This window comes from Malus sylvestris, chromosome 17 (genome assembly GCF_916048215.2).
Source record: "Malus sylvestris chromosome 17, drMalSylv7.2, whole genome shotgun sequence".
In the NCBI taxonomy this organism is placed as follows: domain Eukaryota; kingdom Viridiplantae; phylum Streptophyta; class Magnoliopsida; order Rosales; family Rosaceae; genus Malus; species Malus sylvestris.
The window spans coordinates 8,622,329-8,637,894 of NC_062276.1; the positions used below are offsets into that span (position 1 = coordinate 8,622,329).

Genomic DNA, 15,566 nt, shown 5'->3' on the forward strand with positions numbered 1-15,566 from the left:
CATAGATTTTCCCGTCAAGGTTCCTATATTCCACGTTCCTAAACGCATTTTGCTCTCTTGAACTCTACCCTTCTGTCCTAGCTTCTTCACCCTTCCCCGTCTAATAGGATCAAAGTACTTCTTTTGTGTGTCCCGTGTAAAGTTGATAGGAGCATATGCTCCCAAACAACTTTGAGTGGAGTCGTTCGAAAAGAAGTTTCTATAGCCCCCTTACTCATTTAACACTGCATCCGGGTGCCGATGGAGATACAGCGACCCTTACTCACTTATCACTGTGCTCGGGCCACACAGCGCGCCACTTACGGGTGACGCCCTAGCTTTAGCGCGATTTCGTTCTGGATTCATTTTCATAAGGATTCGACGTAAGCTGTCGACTACCTGACGCCCTCCCCCTCCTCCTTTATCCGGGCTTGGGACCGGCAATGTAAGATAAACTTACACGGCGGAGTTTGTCTTGCAATTGAATACACTTCAAAAAAAAAAAACGAACGGGCAAAGTTATAGCCGATAGCAAACCCAACCTTGTTCGGATTCTTGGCCTACTCTATTCATCCCACGAAGGACCTTATATGCCTCGGAGTGTACTGAATCCACTCTCATTGAGTAAATTTTGACTCCAGCTTCAAGAGTGCAGCAAGCCTGCACATATCGAGAAGTGATACATATTTAAGCAAACATAGCGTATCAATCGAATGTGTGAACTTTCGGCCACTCACCTCAAAAGTGGTTTTACCAAAATCTTGGTCTTGATGGATCATGGATTTCAAACTCCAAAACTTATCCGAAACATCGTAGTATCAATAGGCGGAATTTACCTTTTGAAAATTCGTCTCTGCATCCTTTTCCTCTTCAACGTTAATAATGTCCGTTAAATGGTCAATCAAATTCACCTCCCATGTATTTTTCTGATTAATTTTCTGCGCCTAACAGATCAAAATCGAACATAAAAAAAAAAAAAAAAAAATTCACAACAAACATCAAAATCTAATACAGTACAAATGGCTCACTCATTTGACAAATAAAATACTAAAAAAATTGAAACTTTCTGTTAAAAAAATTAATTTCAAAACTTTCAATTACTTGAAAAATCTGAACTGACATTTTCACTGGCGAGTTTGATGCAATTCTGAAACAGCTCGAGGATCTGCGCCTTTCCGAGGCCGTGATTGGGGTCTCCCTGATGTGGCCGCAGATTGAGCGCAACGGACTTCCTCCAAATCGCGGCGGCGGGTGCTGCGCGAGCCTGCGCACGCTCGCGGTTGTCGTCATTGGAGCCGAGGAAGAAGGGGCTTGTTGGAGACTGGAGACGAGCGGCCATTGGGAGCCTCCGCTTCTAGGTTGCCGGATTAGGGCTCAGAGTGTCAGCCATTGCAATCGGGAAAATCGAATTGGGAAATTAGATTTGGGAAAGCTTATGAGGATGGATACTGATGGGACGAACAGGTTTCCCTCCATTTGATTTGTTTGAAATTGAGGGGTTGAAAAGGTATAGAGTGAAAGTGCGGATTTAGTCTTTGAACTATTACCTCACTTAAAATTATATCTTTGAATTATATTTTTGATAAAATAAGTCACTAAATTCATTAAATATTGCTAATTTCATCCATTATATTATATTTAAAGCTATTTTATCCAATTTTTCATCAATTTAAGTCACTTGACACACTTATAGTATAATACCGTTATTTTCTCAACTATAAGCCATTAACATTCATATAGGTTGCTGATTGACGTCTAATTTACCCTTCAAAGTTAACTCCATACAATATTTCTTTACAATAAAATTACCAATCCACCCTTCAATATGTATTACATTCAAGTAACGTGACTTAAATTAATGAAAAATTAAATATAGTAGCTTCAAATATAATATTAGGGATGTAATTGTCATATTTTTATAATTCAATGACTGATTTCTTTGAAAAAAATAGTTTTAGAAACCTAATTTTCACTCAAGTGATAATTTAAAGACTAAATTGACAGTTCACCCAAAGGTATAATATGTTGCTGCTCGTCCATATGATATAGACATTCATTTTCTTTTGTTGACCAATCTATGTCTGTGAATTTTACATTTGTGTATTGGGAGCTGCCAAGCTAGCATTTCAAAAAATTCATCATTCATTCTAACCAGTACTAGAATGCATAAATATAATTACTTTTTGCTACTGCTGTAAAATGTCACATGAAAAAGAAGGGATGCAAGATGAAGACTAAATGTTCAAACACGTACATTAATGTCTTTTCATTACAACCAGGTGGATTTGGTTTTATTATACAGGATCCAAACAACTATTCATTACAAACTTAAAAAAAAATTTGTAGCAATCCAAAACTAATAAGCATAATTTATAATAACATTAACACGAGGCAGAGTATTTAGCGTCTTGACGAGGCCAATTTTTTATTTTCCTGTCAAACACGCCTGCTCCATAAGTAGAAATGACTAACTCAAAAAGGAGGGAAAATTGCGTCCATATGAAAGATGCAACTGGAACACTTGTAAGCAAAGTAAGTAGAATAGCAATGGATGATTTTCCTTGAAGCATAATGGAAAGGGCTGAAGAAAAAGCTATCATCATTGCCACGACAGATTAAAAAAGGGTTACAAGGCCTAATATCATTTTTGTTGGCAATGATACAAGGAAATCATCTTCGGCATAACGCGATGTGAGGATTCCCAAAATTATCATTACTGAAGTTGTGGAAGAAAAGAGCGATATAACATCTGAAATTATAAAAGTTATGAATGTCGTCTTACTTAAGAATACAGGAAGACCTGTATCTTGTTTATTTCCACCAGGAACCGTAGACGCTGCAACAAACATGATAGTAACAATGAGAGCCCCTACAACTGTGCAAGATGTTGCTGTATCTTTCATTGCCTTTTCACCCTCTTTCACCAAGTCCTTGTGACCCTTGGTAAATAATTCACGTGGTGTCATCTCATCCGTTTTATTTATTACTTCATGATCTACAGGCCGTGCTAAACGTTCCACCTCCTGCATGTCATTCAACAAAAACTTTGAAGAGATGTAATATACATCCGAAGAGTAATTCTGATCTCTTGGTACAAATCCTTATGGCTAAGTCTCAAGGTATTTTCAGTTCAAGTTATGAAGGAATGGACCACAAATATATAAAATAACTTCTGATTTCCTTTTAAATTTCAATTATATACAAGAGAGAAGATGGTGAATAGGAGAAAGGAGGGGGTTCCATCATCAGTTTTCACGAATATAATTAAGTAGTCTCTTATATAATAACATAGATTTTATAAGTATAATATATAATTGATTCTATAGATAAGTAGTCACCTTGAACCATTGCAGTTCCCTTTGCATTTGCAAAGCTGGACCTTGAATACGATTAATCTGTGCGGCGGAGGAAATAGTTCCTACCACATGCAGCATGTTATTGCCCGACTTATCTTTCCCACTTACGAACGGTTCCCAGTTGCGTTGATCACCTAGTCCATATAATAGACTAAAAATTTTATGTTGACGACATTCAGCTGCAAATTGAAAGATGTTCCGGCCTTTTTCATTGGTGATGTCATGGAGTTTATAATTTGCCCTGCATAAATGAGTAATATACTCCACATGCCCTTTTTTTATTGCTAGGAACATTGCTTTTTCCAAGCCTTGCAATTCTTTAACATCTTTATTTTTCGTCACTTCACACATAAGAGGTAGAAATTCGAGGATCCGAACATGGGCCAATTTCATTCGATATATACGATTGAATCCTATGTTGACATTCAAAACAAATCAAACAATATACCCTTAATTCTGTATATAGAATTAGAAAATAATTGAAAATAAAATAAAATAAAAAGAATGTAATTAAAAATTATTAAGACAATAAATAGGAAAAGAAAAGAAAAGTGATTTTTACATACCCTTTTAAGACAAAGGTGTGTAAGAAACTATAATAAAGGTGATTTTTTACACACCTTTTTAAGTATTTCACACCCCTTATTTATATATAGACATTAGATTGAATAAAACAAATAGAATAAACAACTAAAATTAAACAAAGGTGTGTAAGAGACTATAATAAAAGACTAAAAAGAAAGTGTGAAATGAATTTCCCTAGAAATCAATTCATAATGTAGCGTACCCAAAAGTTTACTGAAGGTCTTGACAACTAGTCCACGAAATAAACTTGTACCTGCATTGAAATTCCAAATTGTCAGTAAAGTCTTCAATTACCAATTAGTTATATCCCCTTTTTATCAGGAAAAAAGAAGAGAGGAGGTTAGGTCATCTCCAACATAAGGGTCTAGAGGGTCGAAAATAGTCCGAAAATTTTCTCCAACTAAGAGCTAGGCCAGAGGGCTCATGGGCGGATTTTTTTTTTAAAACTGTCGATTATAACCGACAAAAAGAAAAGAAATAGTGTAGGCTATAACCGACACAAATAGAATTTTTTTTTTAATATAACAGCTAGCTGACGTCAGCTAGCCGTTATTTTTGAAATTTTTTTTTACAGTTGTATTTACAAATTTTGTTTCCTATAACTTCTATTTTTAAATTCTATTTTTTTCTATAACTTCCTATAACTTCTATTTCACAAAATTTGTTATATATTTTTTTAAATTCTATTTTTTTTCCTATAACTTCTATTTTACAAAAAAAAATTTCCTTTTTTTTTTAAATTCCATTTTTTTCCTATAACTTCTATTTCACAAAATTTGTTTCATATTTTTTTTTAAATTCTATTTTTTCTTATAACTTCTATTTTACAAAATTTGTTTCATATTTTTTTTAAATTTCATTTTTCCTATAACTTCCTAAGCCATTATACAACATTAAATTAAATTAAGTAACATGAAACAACATTAAACAATATGAAACAACATTAAATAACATTAACCAACATAAAAAAAACATTTAACAACATGAAACTTAAATACGTTAGCATATAACTTCCTATAGTTGACGTCATGCTGACGGCACTTAGCCGTTGGATTTGAATTTAAGTTGTAGTTTTTAAATAATAAATTATGTTTGGCCCTATGACTTTTGGCCCTCGGTTGGAGACGGTTTTTTGTGACAAAGCTAAAACGAGCCCTATGGCCCTTTGGCCCTCGGTTGGAGATGAAGACAAATATGACCATGTACTGTTCATTAAAATATTAATATCTTGGAGGGCCAGAGGGCTAAAACGAGCTCTCTGGCCAGCCCTCGGTTAGAGATGACCTTATATCCCCATTTAAACGATAAAATATGGTACAAAAATTTAATCTCTTTAGTATTACTTAATATGATACAAAATTGTGATGAGCTTCTTCGAAATCAAAATCAATAATGCTTAGATAGCCTCCTTGTGCCTGCACATTTTTACAGTTGTTGGAGGTGAGTTTCTTTGGAAACCAAAATCAACTACTCTAACCCACATATAAAAGACCTAGTAGGTGGTGGATTGCCTTGGTTAGACATTTTTCTTCTATCCACTCACTCCCAAGTTTAAACTCTCTTTTTTCCTTTAGTTTAGATGAGTCTAGAATATCGATTTTAATAAAAAGGCAAAAAGGTTCCAAACTCCAAAAATATTTGAAATAATTCCAAAACAAACACATTAATCAAACTTTAGTACCACCAGATTTGATAGTTTTGACCAATGTTCTAAAAGCCACTAGTCGGATTGCGGGGCCTAAGCGGTTTTATTCAAATTTGATTAAATTATTATATGACTTATAAATAGTGTATTTATAATACATAGTTGTACTGAAAACCATAAACTGCAATATATAATGATATATTAATTAATAGGTTGCAATGGATAAAAATATAAGACGAAGACTTGATATGTATGTTGATAGAAGATAAGCCCCACCATCATTTGAAACCAAGTTAGAAAGGAGGTAAATATGAAGAAGATGACATCCTACATATCCATTGTCGAGGTAGATACCATAGTAGTAGGAATGTAGGAGTGCAAAAAAAAAGAGGAAGCATCCAAATGCGTCTACAAATCAACTCAAATAAAAAGGGAAAATAAAAATGACATATACAGAACCATTAGGGAGATTGACCTTGCCAATTTCACTTCAAGAATAAACGCTTCTCCTAAAATATGGTCAATGGGTTTATCTTGAAATATAAGGGCTTCTCCTAAAATATGCTTGCTAAGTACTCATTAAGAAAACATTAACAAAAACAAACAAATGGCACGTCTGTCATGTAACATGCGTACCTGAGCAAATGAGATGCCTTTGCCTTTTATTACTCTGGTCTCCATCTTCCGGTATTTCAACTTTTATACGAACATCATCATCTTCCTTAATGGTAGGCATTGGTTTTATTTGTATGCCTATCAAGATAAGAACACAAGCCCACTAATATATTAATACGCGATATAAACTAGTTCCTTGAACCAAGAATTTTCTATTGCTGCGTCTAATAAGAATAAAAGAAAATAGAAAGTTTAATTAGGACAAAATTTAAAATGAAGAGAAAATGGAAAGCATTACTAACCGTCATAAATCCATTGTTCCCAGAAATTGAGCGAGCTTCCACTTAGGAATGCAGAACTTATACTAGCTAGTTCATATAAAGGCATTTTCCCGCTAAAATCTTTAGCAATGACTAACTCTGGGCGGTGCTAAATTAAATCCCACGCAATATCTACATATTGTGGAGTGTTTAGAAATAACCTCCATAGATCTAGTTATAAAATGAGCTTAGTCTCAACATTATTAATATACAGCGGTTTTATAGTATTTATACAAGGAAAAAAAATTAAGGCGCCACTAATAATAATTATCATTTGAATGTTGATCTTACCAAATCTTTTAAACATAACTGTTGATAATAAGCATAGCGCATTCAGAATCGTTCAGGGTTTCGGGCGGACTGGCGAAACAAAGGTATTGAGCCATTTCTTCTGCTCCTTCACGATGAGCCTGAATACGTGGGGTAATTTTGCGGGCCAAAGGGCTGGTTTTCGAGGGAGGAAGGACAATACTGAGTAACTTCTTGTTCTTTTCAACCATGCGTTTTGCTAGTTCGACGCTTTCTGGAGTACTTTTTATAACATAATGAAGAGCGGTAAGACCGATATCGTCTTGTATTTCCAAGTCTTTTGGACTCATTAAGTCCACCAATTCTTTTGCAATGTCCACCTCCTTCCCATAGACTGCCCAGTGAAGAATTGTCACACCGGTCTCATGTCTTGCACTTACTGCCTTGGGATATAGCTTAAGAAGCTGCATTACAGATTCCCAATCACCGCTCTTCACGAAACCCGGAATAAATGGATTAGCGTAGCGTTCTTCGTCTCCTGCCAAGCTAGCTAACGTTACATATATATCCCCATAATGTACGTAACATATAGTTGTTACCCTCATCACCAAAACAAAAACATATAGACTATATACTTCTTACGCATTTCTCTTATTCTTCTTCAATTTATTGTATATATAGACTACTTTTGTTCTGTTTTACCATTGAATACCATCTATTTTTCTTTGTAAATTGCAACTGTTAATAGGAATTCAAAGTCGATGACATTATGCATTTTAGTTTTCTCCTTGAAAAAGCAAAATAAATGACTATTTTAGAGTGCAAATAACAATGTAAAATTTGAAAGGAGTTTAATTAATAAATATTGAACAGAAATCTTCGTGAGAATCGAGACATAATACCTTCATGGGGCGATTCTTCTATGGCATCATTCTTTGGCTCTGCCTCAACAATGTTTGGGTTGTTATTCGTGTGATCGTCGAATATCTCCCCTAGAAAGCAGAATCATTTATGTTTATACACCATCATTCTCTATTGCGAAATATATTTCTCTCTTTTCCTATCTTATTTTTGCTGTAGTTTAAATTGAACTATTCAATGAAGGATAGATCTAATTCAACTAAAAAGAGCCAAGTCGAAGCCGAAACTGACACTACTCACACAATTGACGTCTCTCTTTTTTTTAAAATGTCGTACCCAGTGCACAAGGCTCCCGCTTTACGCAGGGTCTGGGAGAGGTGAATGTCGGCTAGTCTTACCCCCATTTATGGAGAGGCTGCTCCCAAGTCTCGAACCCGAGACCTACCGCTCATGGACGAAGGTACTTGCCATCGCACCAAGTGCGACCTCTTGACGTCTCTCTTTTGATTGATAAAAAAAAAATCTCTTTTTAATGAATATTAACAAAAAAAAAGTCAAATATTAGTGGCTTTTCCTTTTGGAAGGCCAAATAAATTGGGCTCACTACACTTTGTATACAGTACGACAAAAAGGCAAAAGAGGTATGTTTGGCGGAGGAGGATTATCTCCTCCTTTTTTCCCATCCAATTTCATCCTTCTTGTTTGTATGGTCACAGTTAAGTCACGTCAACATTTTATATTGATTTTTTTATAAAAATAATAAGAAAAAAAGACATGGCTTATCTGTAACCACACAAACAAATGAAGGATGGAAGTGGATGGGAAAAAAGGAGAAGAGAATCCTCATCCATGTTTGGCACCTCAAAGTTGAGGAGTTCCTCATAAAAAATATAAAAAATATAAAATTAGTGATTCATTCACAGTTCGTGCTTATGATAAAAATTGTTCAAATTATAAATCACTTAATAAAAATCATCTTTGTAGAAAATTAATTAATTTTAAAATTGTTTAACCAATCAACAACAACAACAACAACAACAAAGCCTTTTCCCACTAAGTAGGGTCGGCTATATGAATCCTAGAACGCCATTGCGCTCGATTTTGTGTCATGTCCTCCGTTAGATCCAAGTACTCTAAGTCTTTTCTTAGAGTCTCTTCCAAAGTTTTCCTAGGTCTTCCTCTACCCCTTTGGCCCTGAACCTCTGTCCCGTAGTCACATCTTCGAACCGGAGCGTCAGTAGGCCTTCTTTGCACATGTCCAAATCACCGGAACCGATTTTCTCTCATCTTTCCTTCAATTTCGGCTACTCCTACTTTACCTCGAATATCCTCATTTCCAATCTTATCATTTCTTGTGTGCCCACACATCCCACGAAGCATCCTCGTCTCCACCACACCCATTTTGTGTACGTGTTGATGCTTCACCGCCCAACATTCTGTGCCATACAACATCGCTGGCCTTATTGCCGTCCTATAAAATTTTCCCTTGAGCTTCAGTGGCCTACGACGGTCACACAACCCGCCGGATGCACTCTTACACTTCATCCATCCAACTTCTACTCTATGGTTGAGATCTCTCTCTAATTCTCCGTTCTCTTGCACGATATATCCTAGGTAGCGAAAACGGTCGCTTTTTGTGATCTTCGCTAGATTGCTCCGATCATTAGTGTGGATAAGTATATAAATGGATATAGATAGGAAAGCAAACACAAGATGTACGTGGTTCACCCAGATTGGCTACGTCCACGGAATAGAGGAGTTCTCATTAATTGTGAAGGGTTTACACAAGTACATAGGTTCAAGCTTTCCTTTAGTGAGTACAGGTGAATGATTTAGTACAAATGACATTAGGAAATATTGTGGGAGAATGATCTCGTAATCACGAAACTTCTAAGTATCGGAGTGTGGTATCGTCTTGACTTGCCTTATCTGTCTCATAGGTAGATGTGGCATCTTCTCTGGAAGTACTCTTCCTCCATCCAGGGGTGGTATCTTTAACTGGTGGAGATGCACAAGGTAATGTATCAATTTCACTTGAAGCTTACTTGTAGTTTCAGGCTTGGTCAAGCGCGATACATACCATGTAGTAGGAGTCCCTCAAGTTGCCGGGCTAGGGGATTTGCTGAAAGAGGTGACAGACAAGGTAAGCAATCAGAGCTCCGGCTGATTGTTCACATTCTCCCTATCTTGCAGGCAGCATGAAGGATAAAGAGAAGAAAAATGAGAAGAGATGATATGGGATACTTTTGCTTTTGAAGAAGTAACTTTCCACAGGCTTATTCTTGAACTGAGCTGGAGGGTTTTCTGGTTTCCTCCAGAGTATAAGGTCGACTGAAGAATTTGAGGGTCAAAACAAGTCCATCAAATCTAGAGTACGTTCGACCCTACTGATATGGGATACTTTTGCTTTGACAGAGTAATGGATGTATCGGCACGTGTGCTGTTACGCTTGTCTCCACATGCTTCCTTGTATCCTTCTCACTTGCCCTATATGTTCCTCAGGCAGATGCGGTATCTTCCCTGGAAGCATAAGATGTTGAAGATGAGTACTCGAGAGCAATGCCAGGTAAGTAAGTTCCAGGCAGTCAGTTCCTGGCTGGAAGCTTGATTCCAAGTGCTGACTGATTGCTCTCTTTCTCCTTGTCTTGCAGGTAAGAACAAGGCCAAAGGAAAAGACAGGGAAAAAGCATGATATGGGATACTCTTGCTTTTAACCCTGATGATATGAGATATTCTTGCTCTAGTATAGCTTGTTTGCAGAGGTATTATCGGGGGGAAAGAAAGCTGAATATTTCGAAAGGCTTCGTTGAGAGTGCCCTCTCATATATGAGGAAGGGTTGAGCATTTTTGCAGGTCTGTCTGTCCGTTGGGGATGGAGGTTGACATATATAGGAGTCTCCTTAACAACAAGTAGTAATGCTATTCCTTTACCCTGTCAGAGCACTTTGAAAAAGTGGTCTGTGGTATGTGGAAAGCTGATGTTGCGTGTGAAGATTACAGACAGCTTTATCCAAGGAGATCCGGCTCTTGCAGTTGGGAAAGTGTTGCCTCTTCGGTTTTCGAACAAGCAATCCTATTGGGGATCTGGCTCTCGAGATTCGGAGAACGATGCCTCTTCGATTTTTGAGAAAGTAATCATGCTGGGGGTCTGGCTCTCGAGATTCGGAGAGCGGTGTCTCTTCGATTTTTGAGAAAGTAATCATGTTGGGAGTCTGGCTCTCGAGATTCGGAGGGCGGTGCCTCTTCGATTTTGGAGCAAGCAATCTTGTTGGGAATGTTTTCTCGAATGTGAGTAAAGGTTGGGCATGTTTGCTAGTCTACCTTGCCACGAAGCACAGAGGTTGACACACAGGGACTTTCCAATTATCCAGCAATGGTACTGTTCCTTTACCCTCTCTTCGATTTTTGAGAAAGTAGTCATGTTGGGAGTCTGGCTCTCGAGATTCGGAGGACGGTGCCTCTTCGATTTTGGAGCAAGCAATCTTGTTGGGAGTGTTTTCTCGAATGTGAGTAAAGGTTGGGCATGTTTGCTAGTCTACCTTGCCACGAAGCACAGAGGTTGACACACAGGGACTTTCCAATTATCCAGCAGTGATACTGTTCCTTTACCCTTGTGGGTAATAATATGGTAGCTAGACCTTCAAAATTTTATGTGTCTAAACTTTGTTAGTGTTGTTTCTTTGCTATTCTTTTACCCGTCTTGGTCAGAGCGATGTAGTGGGAGCTGCAAGCTTCACGTGCTCAACTTTGGCAGAGAACTTTGGCAAAGTTATCTGTGATACCCATGAGCTACTATTGCGTGTGGGAAGTGGGTGATTGAACAGTAAGACTCATGTGCTTTCTACTTCACCAGAAGTCTTCGACAGAATGCCCATAATTTCCGCAAAGCTGAGTGTGCGTGTGACAGGTGCTGACAAGGCTGGAAAAGTAGGTGCCTCTTCGATTTCTGAGATCGGCCCTCGTGGTCTCTGAGCAGCCCAACTTTTGAGAAAGCAAGCGCCTCTTCGATTTCTGAGATCGGCCTTCGTGGTCTTTGAGCAGCCCAGCTTTTGAGAAAGCAGACGCCTCTTCGATTTCTGAGATCGACCCTCGTGGTCTCTGAGCAGCCCAGCTTTTGAGAAAGCAAACGCCTCTTCGATTTCTGAGCAGGCGCCTCTTCGATTTCTGAAGCTCCGTCGAGCGCAGATTTTTATAGGGGCTGGCATTAAGTTCCAAAGCACACTTGAATCTCCACCAGTAGAAGCTCCATTCTTACACTTCTAAGATCTTGATTTGTTCGACCTCTTCTCTCTTCAACACCTTTGAAAATGTCTGGCCCCTCCGACCGTCGTTTTGACTTGAACCTTGTTGAAGAGGCAGCCCCGCCTTCTCCAGACAACATATGGCGCCCATCCTTCGTCTCCCCTACTGGTCCTCTTACCGTTGGAGATTCCGTTATGAAGAATGATATGACCGCTGCGGTGGTGGCCAGGAACCTTCTCACTCCCAAAGATAACAGACTACTTTCCAAACGATCTGATGAGTTAGCTGTTAAGGATTCTCTGGCTCTCAGTGTTCAGTGTGCAGGTTCTGTGTCTAATATGGCCCAACGCCTATTTGCTCGAACCCGCCAAGTTGAATCATTGGCGGCTGAAGTGATGAGTCTCAAACAGGAGATTAGAGGGCTCAAGCATGAGAATAAACAGTTGCACCGGCTCGCACATGACTATGCTACAAACATGAAGAGGAAGCTGGACCAGATGAAGGAATCTGATGGTCAGGTTTTACTTGATCATCAGAGATTTGTGGGTTTGTTCCAAAGGCATTTATTGCCTTCGTCTTCTGGGGTTGTACCGCGTAATGAAGCTCCAAATGATCAACCTCTGATGCCTCCTCCTTCTAGGGTTCTGTCCAGTACTGAGGCTCCGAATGATCCCCCTCCGGTGCCTTCTCTTTCTGGGGCTCTACCGACTGCTGCGACTTCTCCTAAGCAACCTTTGTGAAGGCTCCCTCTTGTTTGTTTATTTTGACTCATGTATATGTACATATTTGTAGCTTATCGGGGATATCAATAAATAAGCTTTCCTTCATTTCAACGTATTGTGTTAAATACACCAAAGCCTTCTTCGCTAAGTTCTTTGAATTTTCTTTTGTTGGAGCTTTGTGAGTGGAGCATGTAGGTTGAGGTAGTGTTCCCTTAATTTCCTGAGTGAGGAAAACTTCTCGGTTGGAGACTTGGAAAATCCAAGTCACTGAGTGAGATCGGCTACATGAATCTTAGAACGCCATTGTGCTCGGTCCTGTGTCATGTCCTTCGTTAGATCCAAGTACTCTAAGTCTTTTCTTAGAGTCTCTTCCAAAGTTTTCCTAGGTCTTCCTCTACCCCTTCGGCCCTGAACCTCTGTTCCATAGTCGCATCTTCTAATCGGAGCGTCAGTAGGCCTTCTTTGCACAAGTCCAAACCACCGTAACCGATTTTCTCTCATCTTTCCTTCAATTTCGGCTACTCCTACTTTACCCCGGATATCCTCATTCCTAATCTTATCCTTTCTCGTGTGCCCACACATCCAACGAAGCATCCTCATCTCCGCGACACCCATTTTGTGTACGTGTTGATCCTTCACCGCCCAACATTCTGTGCCATACAGCATCGCCGGCCTTATTGTCGTCCTATAAAATTTTCCCTTGAGCTTCATTTGTAACTTTTATATCGAATCTAACCATCTATTTTTAGACTGTTCAATAACTAAATGATCTCATATTTTATTAAATTTACATAAAAAAATCTTTACCAAGTGATTTATAACATTAACAATTTTGATCACAAGCATAATATTCTTCAAATCGATCACAAAGTATTTTGATAATGAACTTCTCCTCGTCCTGTGAGGATCCAAGTTAATTCCAAAGACAAATGCCTAATTATATGGAAAAGGGGAAGGTGGACATACCGTTTCCTGTGGCTTGGGATGATTCAGCTGGCTTCAACTTTTCTGCCAAAATATCCCAGGCAACTTTGGCTGTACTGGCTCCCATAATAGAAGAAAGAGTATCGGCTCCACAAGAAATCTGGATGGAGTGCAAAGCCTTGGCATTACTCTTCCTCCAAGCTTTAAATTCAACTTCGCCATCTTCTTGTCTAGGAGGCTCAGTGGTGGCTTCCACGACGTCCCAAAGATCTTTTGCCAACAGGTAGGTTTTAACTAGCAAACTCCATTCTTCATAGTTATTTTTGTCTAGAAGTGCATGAACAATTGGACTAGGGACAACTGTGCGTGTCATCTTCAAACTGTAAATTTATGTCGATGGAGCACATGTTAGATCAAACTAGTAAGAAAAAATTAATACTCACGGATTGAATTTTTGGGCAATCTTCAGATTAAGCTATGTGCACATAGTGCAGCCGAAGTTCATCTTTGGGTATGCTCGTTTATGAAAACAAATCAGCCATTAAAAAAAGACTCGAGAGATCACTATCAACTGGACATGGGAGCACATACTGAAGACAAAAAACAAAGGGATCCAGCTCCACCCGGACAAATTAATTGAGACAGTAAGCCCTAAAGTCGCCGTAATGCCAGTCTCCCGCGAAGTCAACCCCCTCTTTGCTTCAAATTGATTTCTCTCCCTCTTATAAAACTCGACGAACCCACAGCCCAGATTTCCCCTCCTTGCTTCACGGAGGAACACCTGGCTGGTTCCGCTCTGGATCTGATCCAACGTCAAGTTGTAAACCGCAATTCTAGCTTCCTCCGCTACCCAGCAGCTCCCTTGCTAGGCAGTTTCCTTTGAGACAAAACAAAACAAATTCAAAGTTTTTTAACTTTGAAGAAGAAGAAAGCCAGAGTAATTTGAGTGAAACGGGAGAAAAGGAGGGAGAGGGGAGAGAGACAGTGGTCGGAAGAAAAAAGGGTGAATTAGTCTTTCCGTAATCAAATCTTACTTATTAACAATATTTACCAATGAAGTTATGACATGTGAAACAAAAAAAATAGGGATGTGCTATCCACACACCCCAAATTACTTTCCACACACCCCTTGTTAATTTATGTCCGTTGATCTTCTTCAATTCATCCGATCCGACGGCCGAAAATTAAAAGGGTGTGTGAGAAGTAAAATGGGGTGTGTGGATATCACACCCCAAAAAATAATGTGCAATGACAATGGAGATGGTCAATAAATGTTTGGTTTTTTTATGTTTTCTCTTTATGCTATATGTTTTTTAATCACTCTGTCTATGTGTCAATTTTATTGATGGTTATAGTTAACAAATAAGAATTAATGATGAAATGACTAATTTGCCATTGAATTTGACGAAATTGATTTTGCAATCTAACGGCAATTGGTTAATTAAATTTACTAATTTTAAATAGTTCAAAATATTAATTTACCAAAAAATATTTAGAATATCAACTTTAATTAAAATAATAATTCAAAAGTCAAACCGCAATTTGTCTTAAATTTTTATTCTTATATCTTTGTTTCATTGTCACCAAATTTTACGCAACGGTGTATTTGTAACATTTAATTGTTGTCATTCTAGTCACACCCAAAAAAATTTTGACGAAATTATTGGAAGATGTGATAACGTACACACTGATGATGTTCAACTTAACTGTCATGTCCCACCTTCTTTTTAAACATTCTAGGCACCACTAGAATTCTCCACAACAGTGATCAGAAATTGTTTTCTTTCGTACACGCTTAATGGTGCCAACTTAGAGACTGCAAACGGCCATAGCAATGAAAAAAAAGAAAACTAATGAAAAGGGCTTGAAAATTTTGAGTTTTAATGATAAGGACAAAATAAAGGGTAAAGTGAATAGTATCAGGATTGACTTTTTAGTGTAAAAATGTGGTTTTTTGTTAAAGTAAACAGTACCGGGTGCTTTTCGTTAAAGTTCCCATGAAAAAAAGGACGAGTCAATTTTGGGAGGCTTCATGAAGCATGGTCCACGATTTTTTCTTTTTATAAAG

At 38.2% G+C, this 15,566-nt stretch overlaps 2 protein-coding genes and 1 pseudogene across 4 annotated transcripts in view; 1 reads left to right on the top strand and 2 right to left on the bottom strand.

Moving 5' to 3' along the window:
- LOC126612322 (condensin complex subunit 2-like) overlaps positions 1-1,463 on the bottom strand; it is a 93,120-nt gene extending 91,657 nt beyond the window's left edge. Inside the window, exons 1-2 of one of the 3 annotated variants that reach the window (XM_050280716.1) lie at positions 1,100-1,463; positions 816-905 (exon numbers count right to left, since the gene is read on the bottom strand). In XM_050280716.1, coding sequence (XP_050136673.1) covers positions 816-905; positions 1,100-1,318 — 309 coding nt within the window. In that variant the 5' untranslated portion in view covers positions 1,319-1,463. Of the gene's footprint in view, positions 1-815; positions 924-1,099 lie in introns of all 3 variants that reach the window. The other 2 variants (XM_050280715.1, XM_050280714.1) reach the window with 2 other exon arrangements.
- Positions 1-15,566, top strand: part of LOC126612325 (uncharacterized) — a 48,476-nt gene that overhangs the window by 4,092 nt on the left and 28,818 nt on the right. The window contains exon 2 of the mRNA XM_050280718.1: positions 12,177-12,370. Coding sequence (XP_050136675.1) covers positions 12,177-12,370 — 194 coding nt within the window. The remainder of the gene's footprint in view (positions 1-12,176; positions 12,371-15,566) is intronic.
- LOC126612303 (uncharacterized) lies at positions 2,260-14,485 on the bottom strand (annotated as a pseudogene).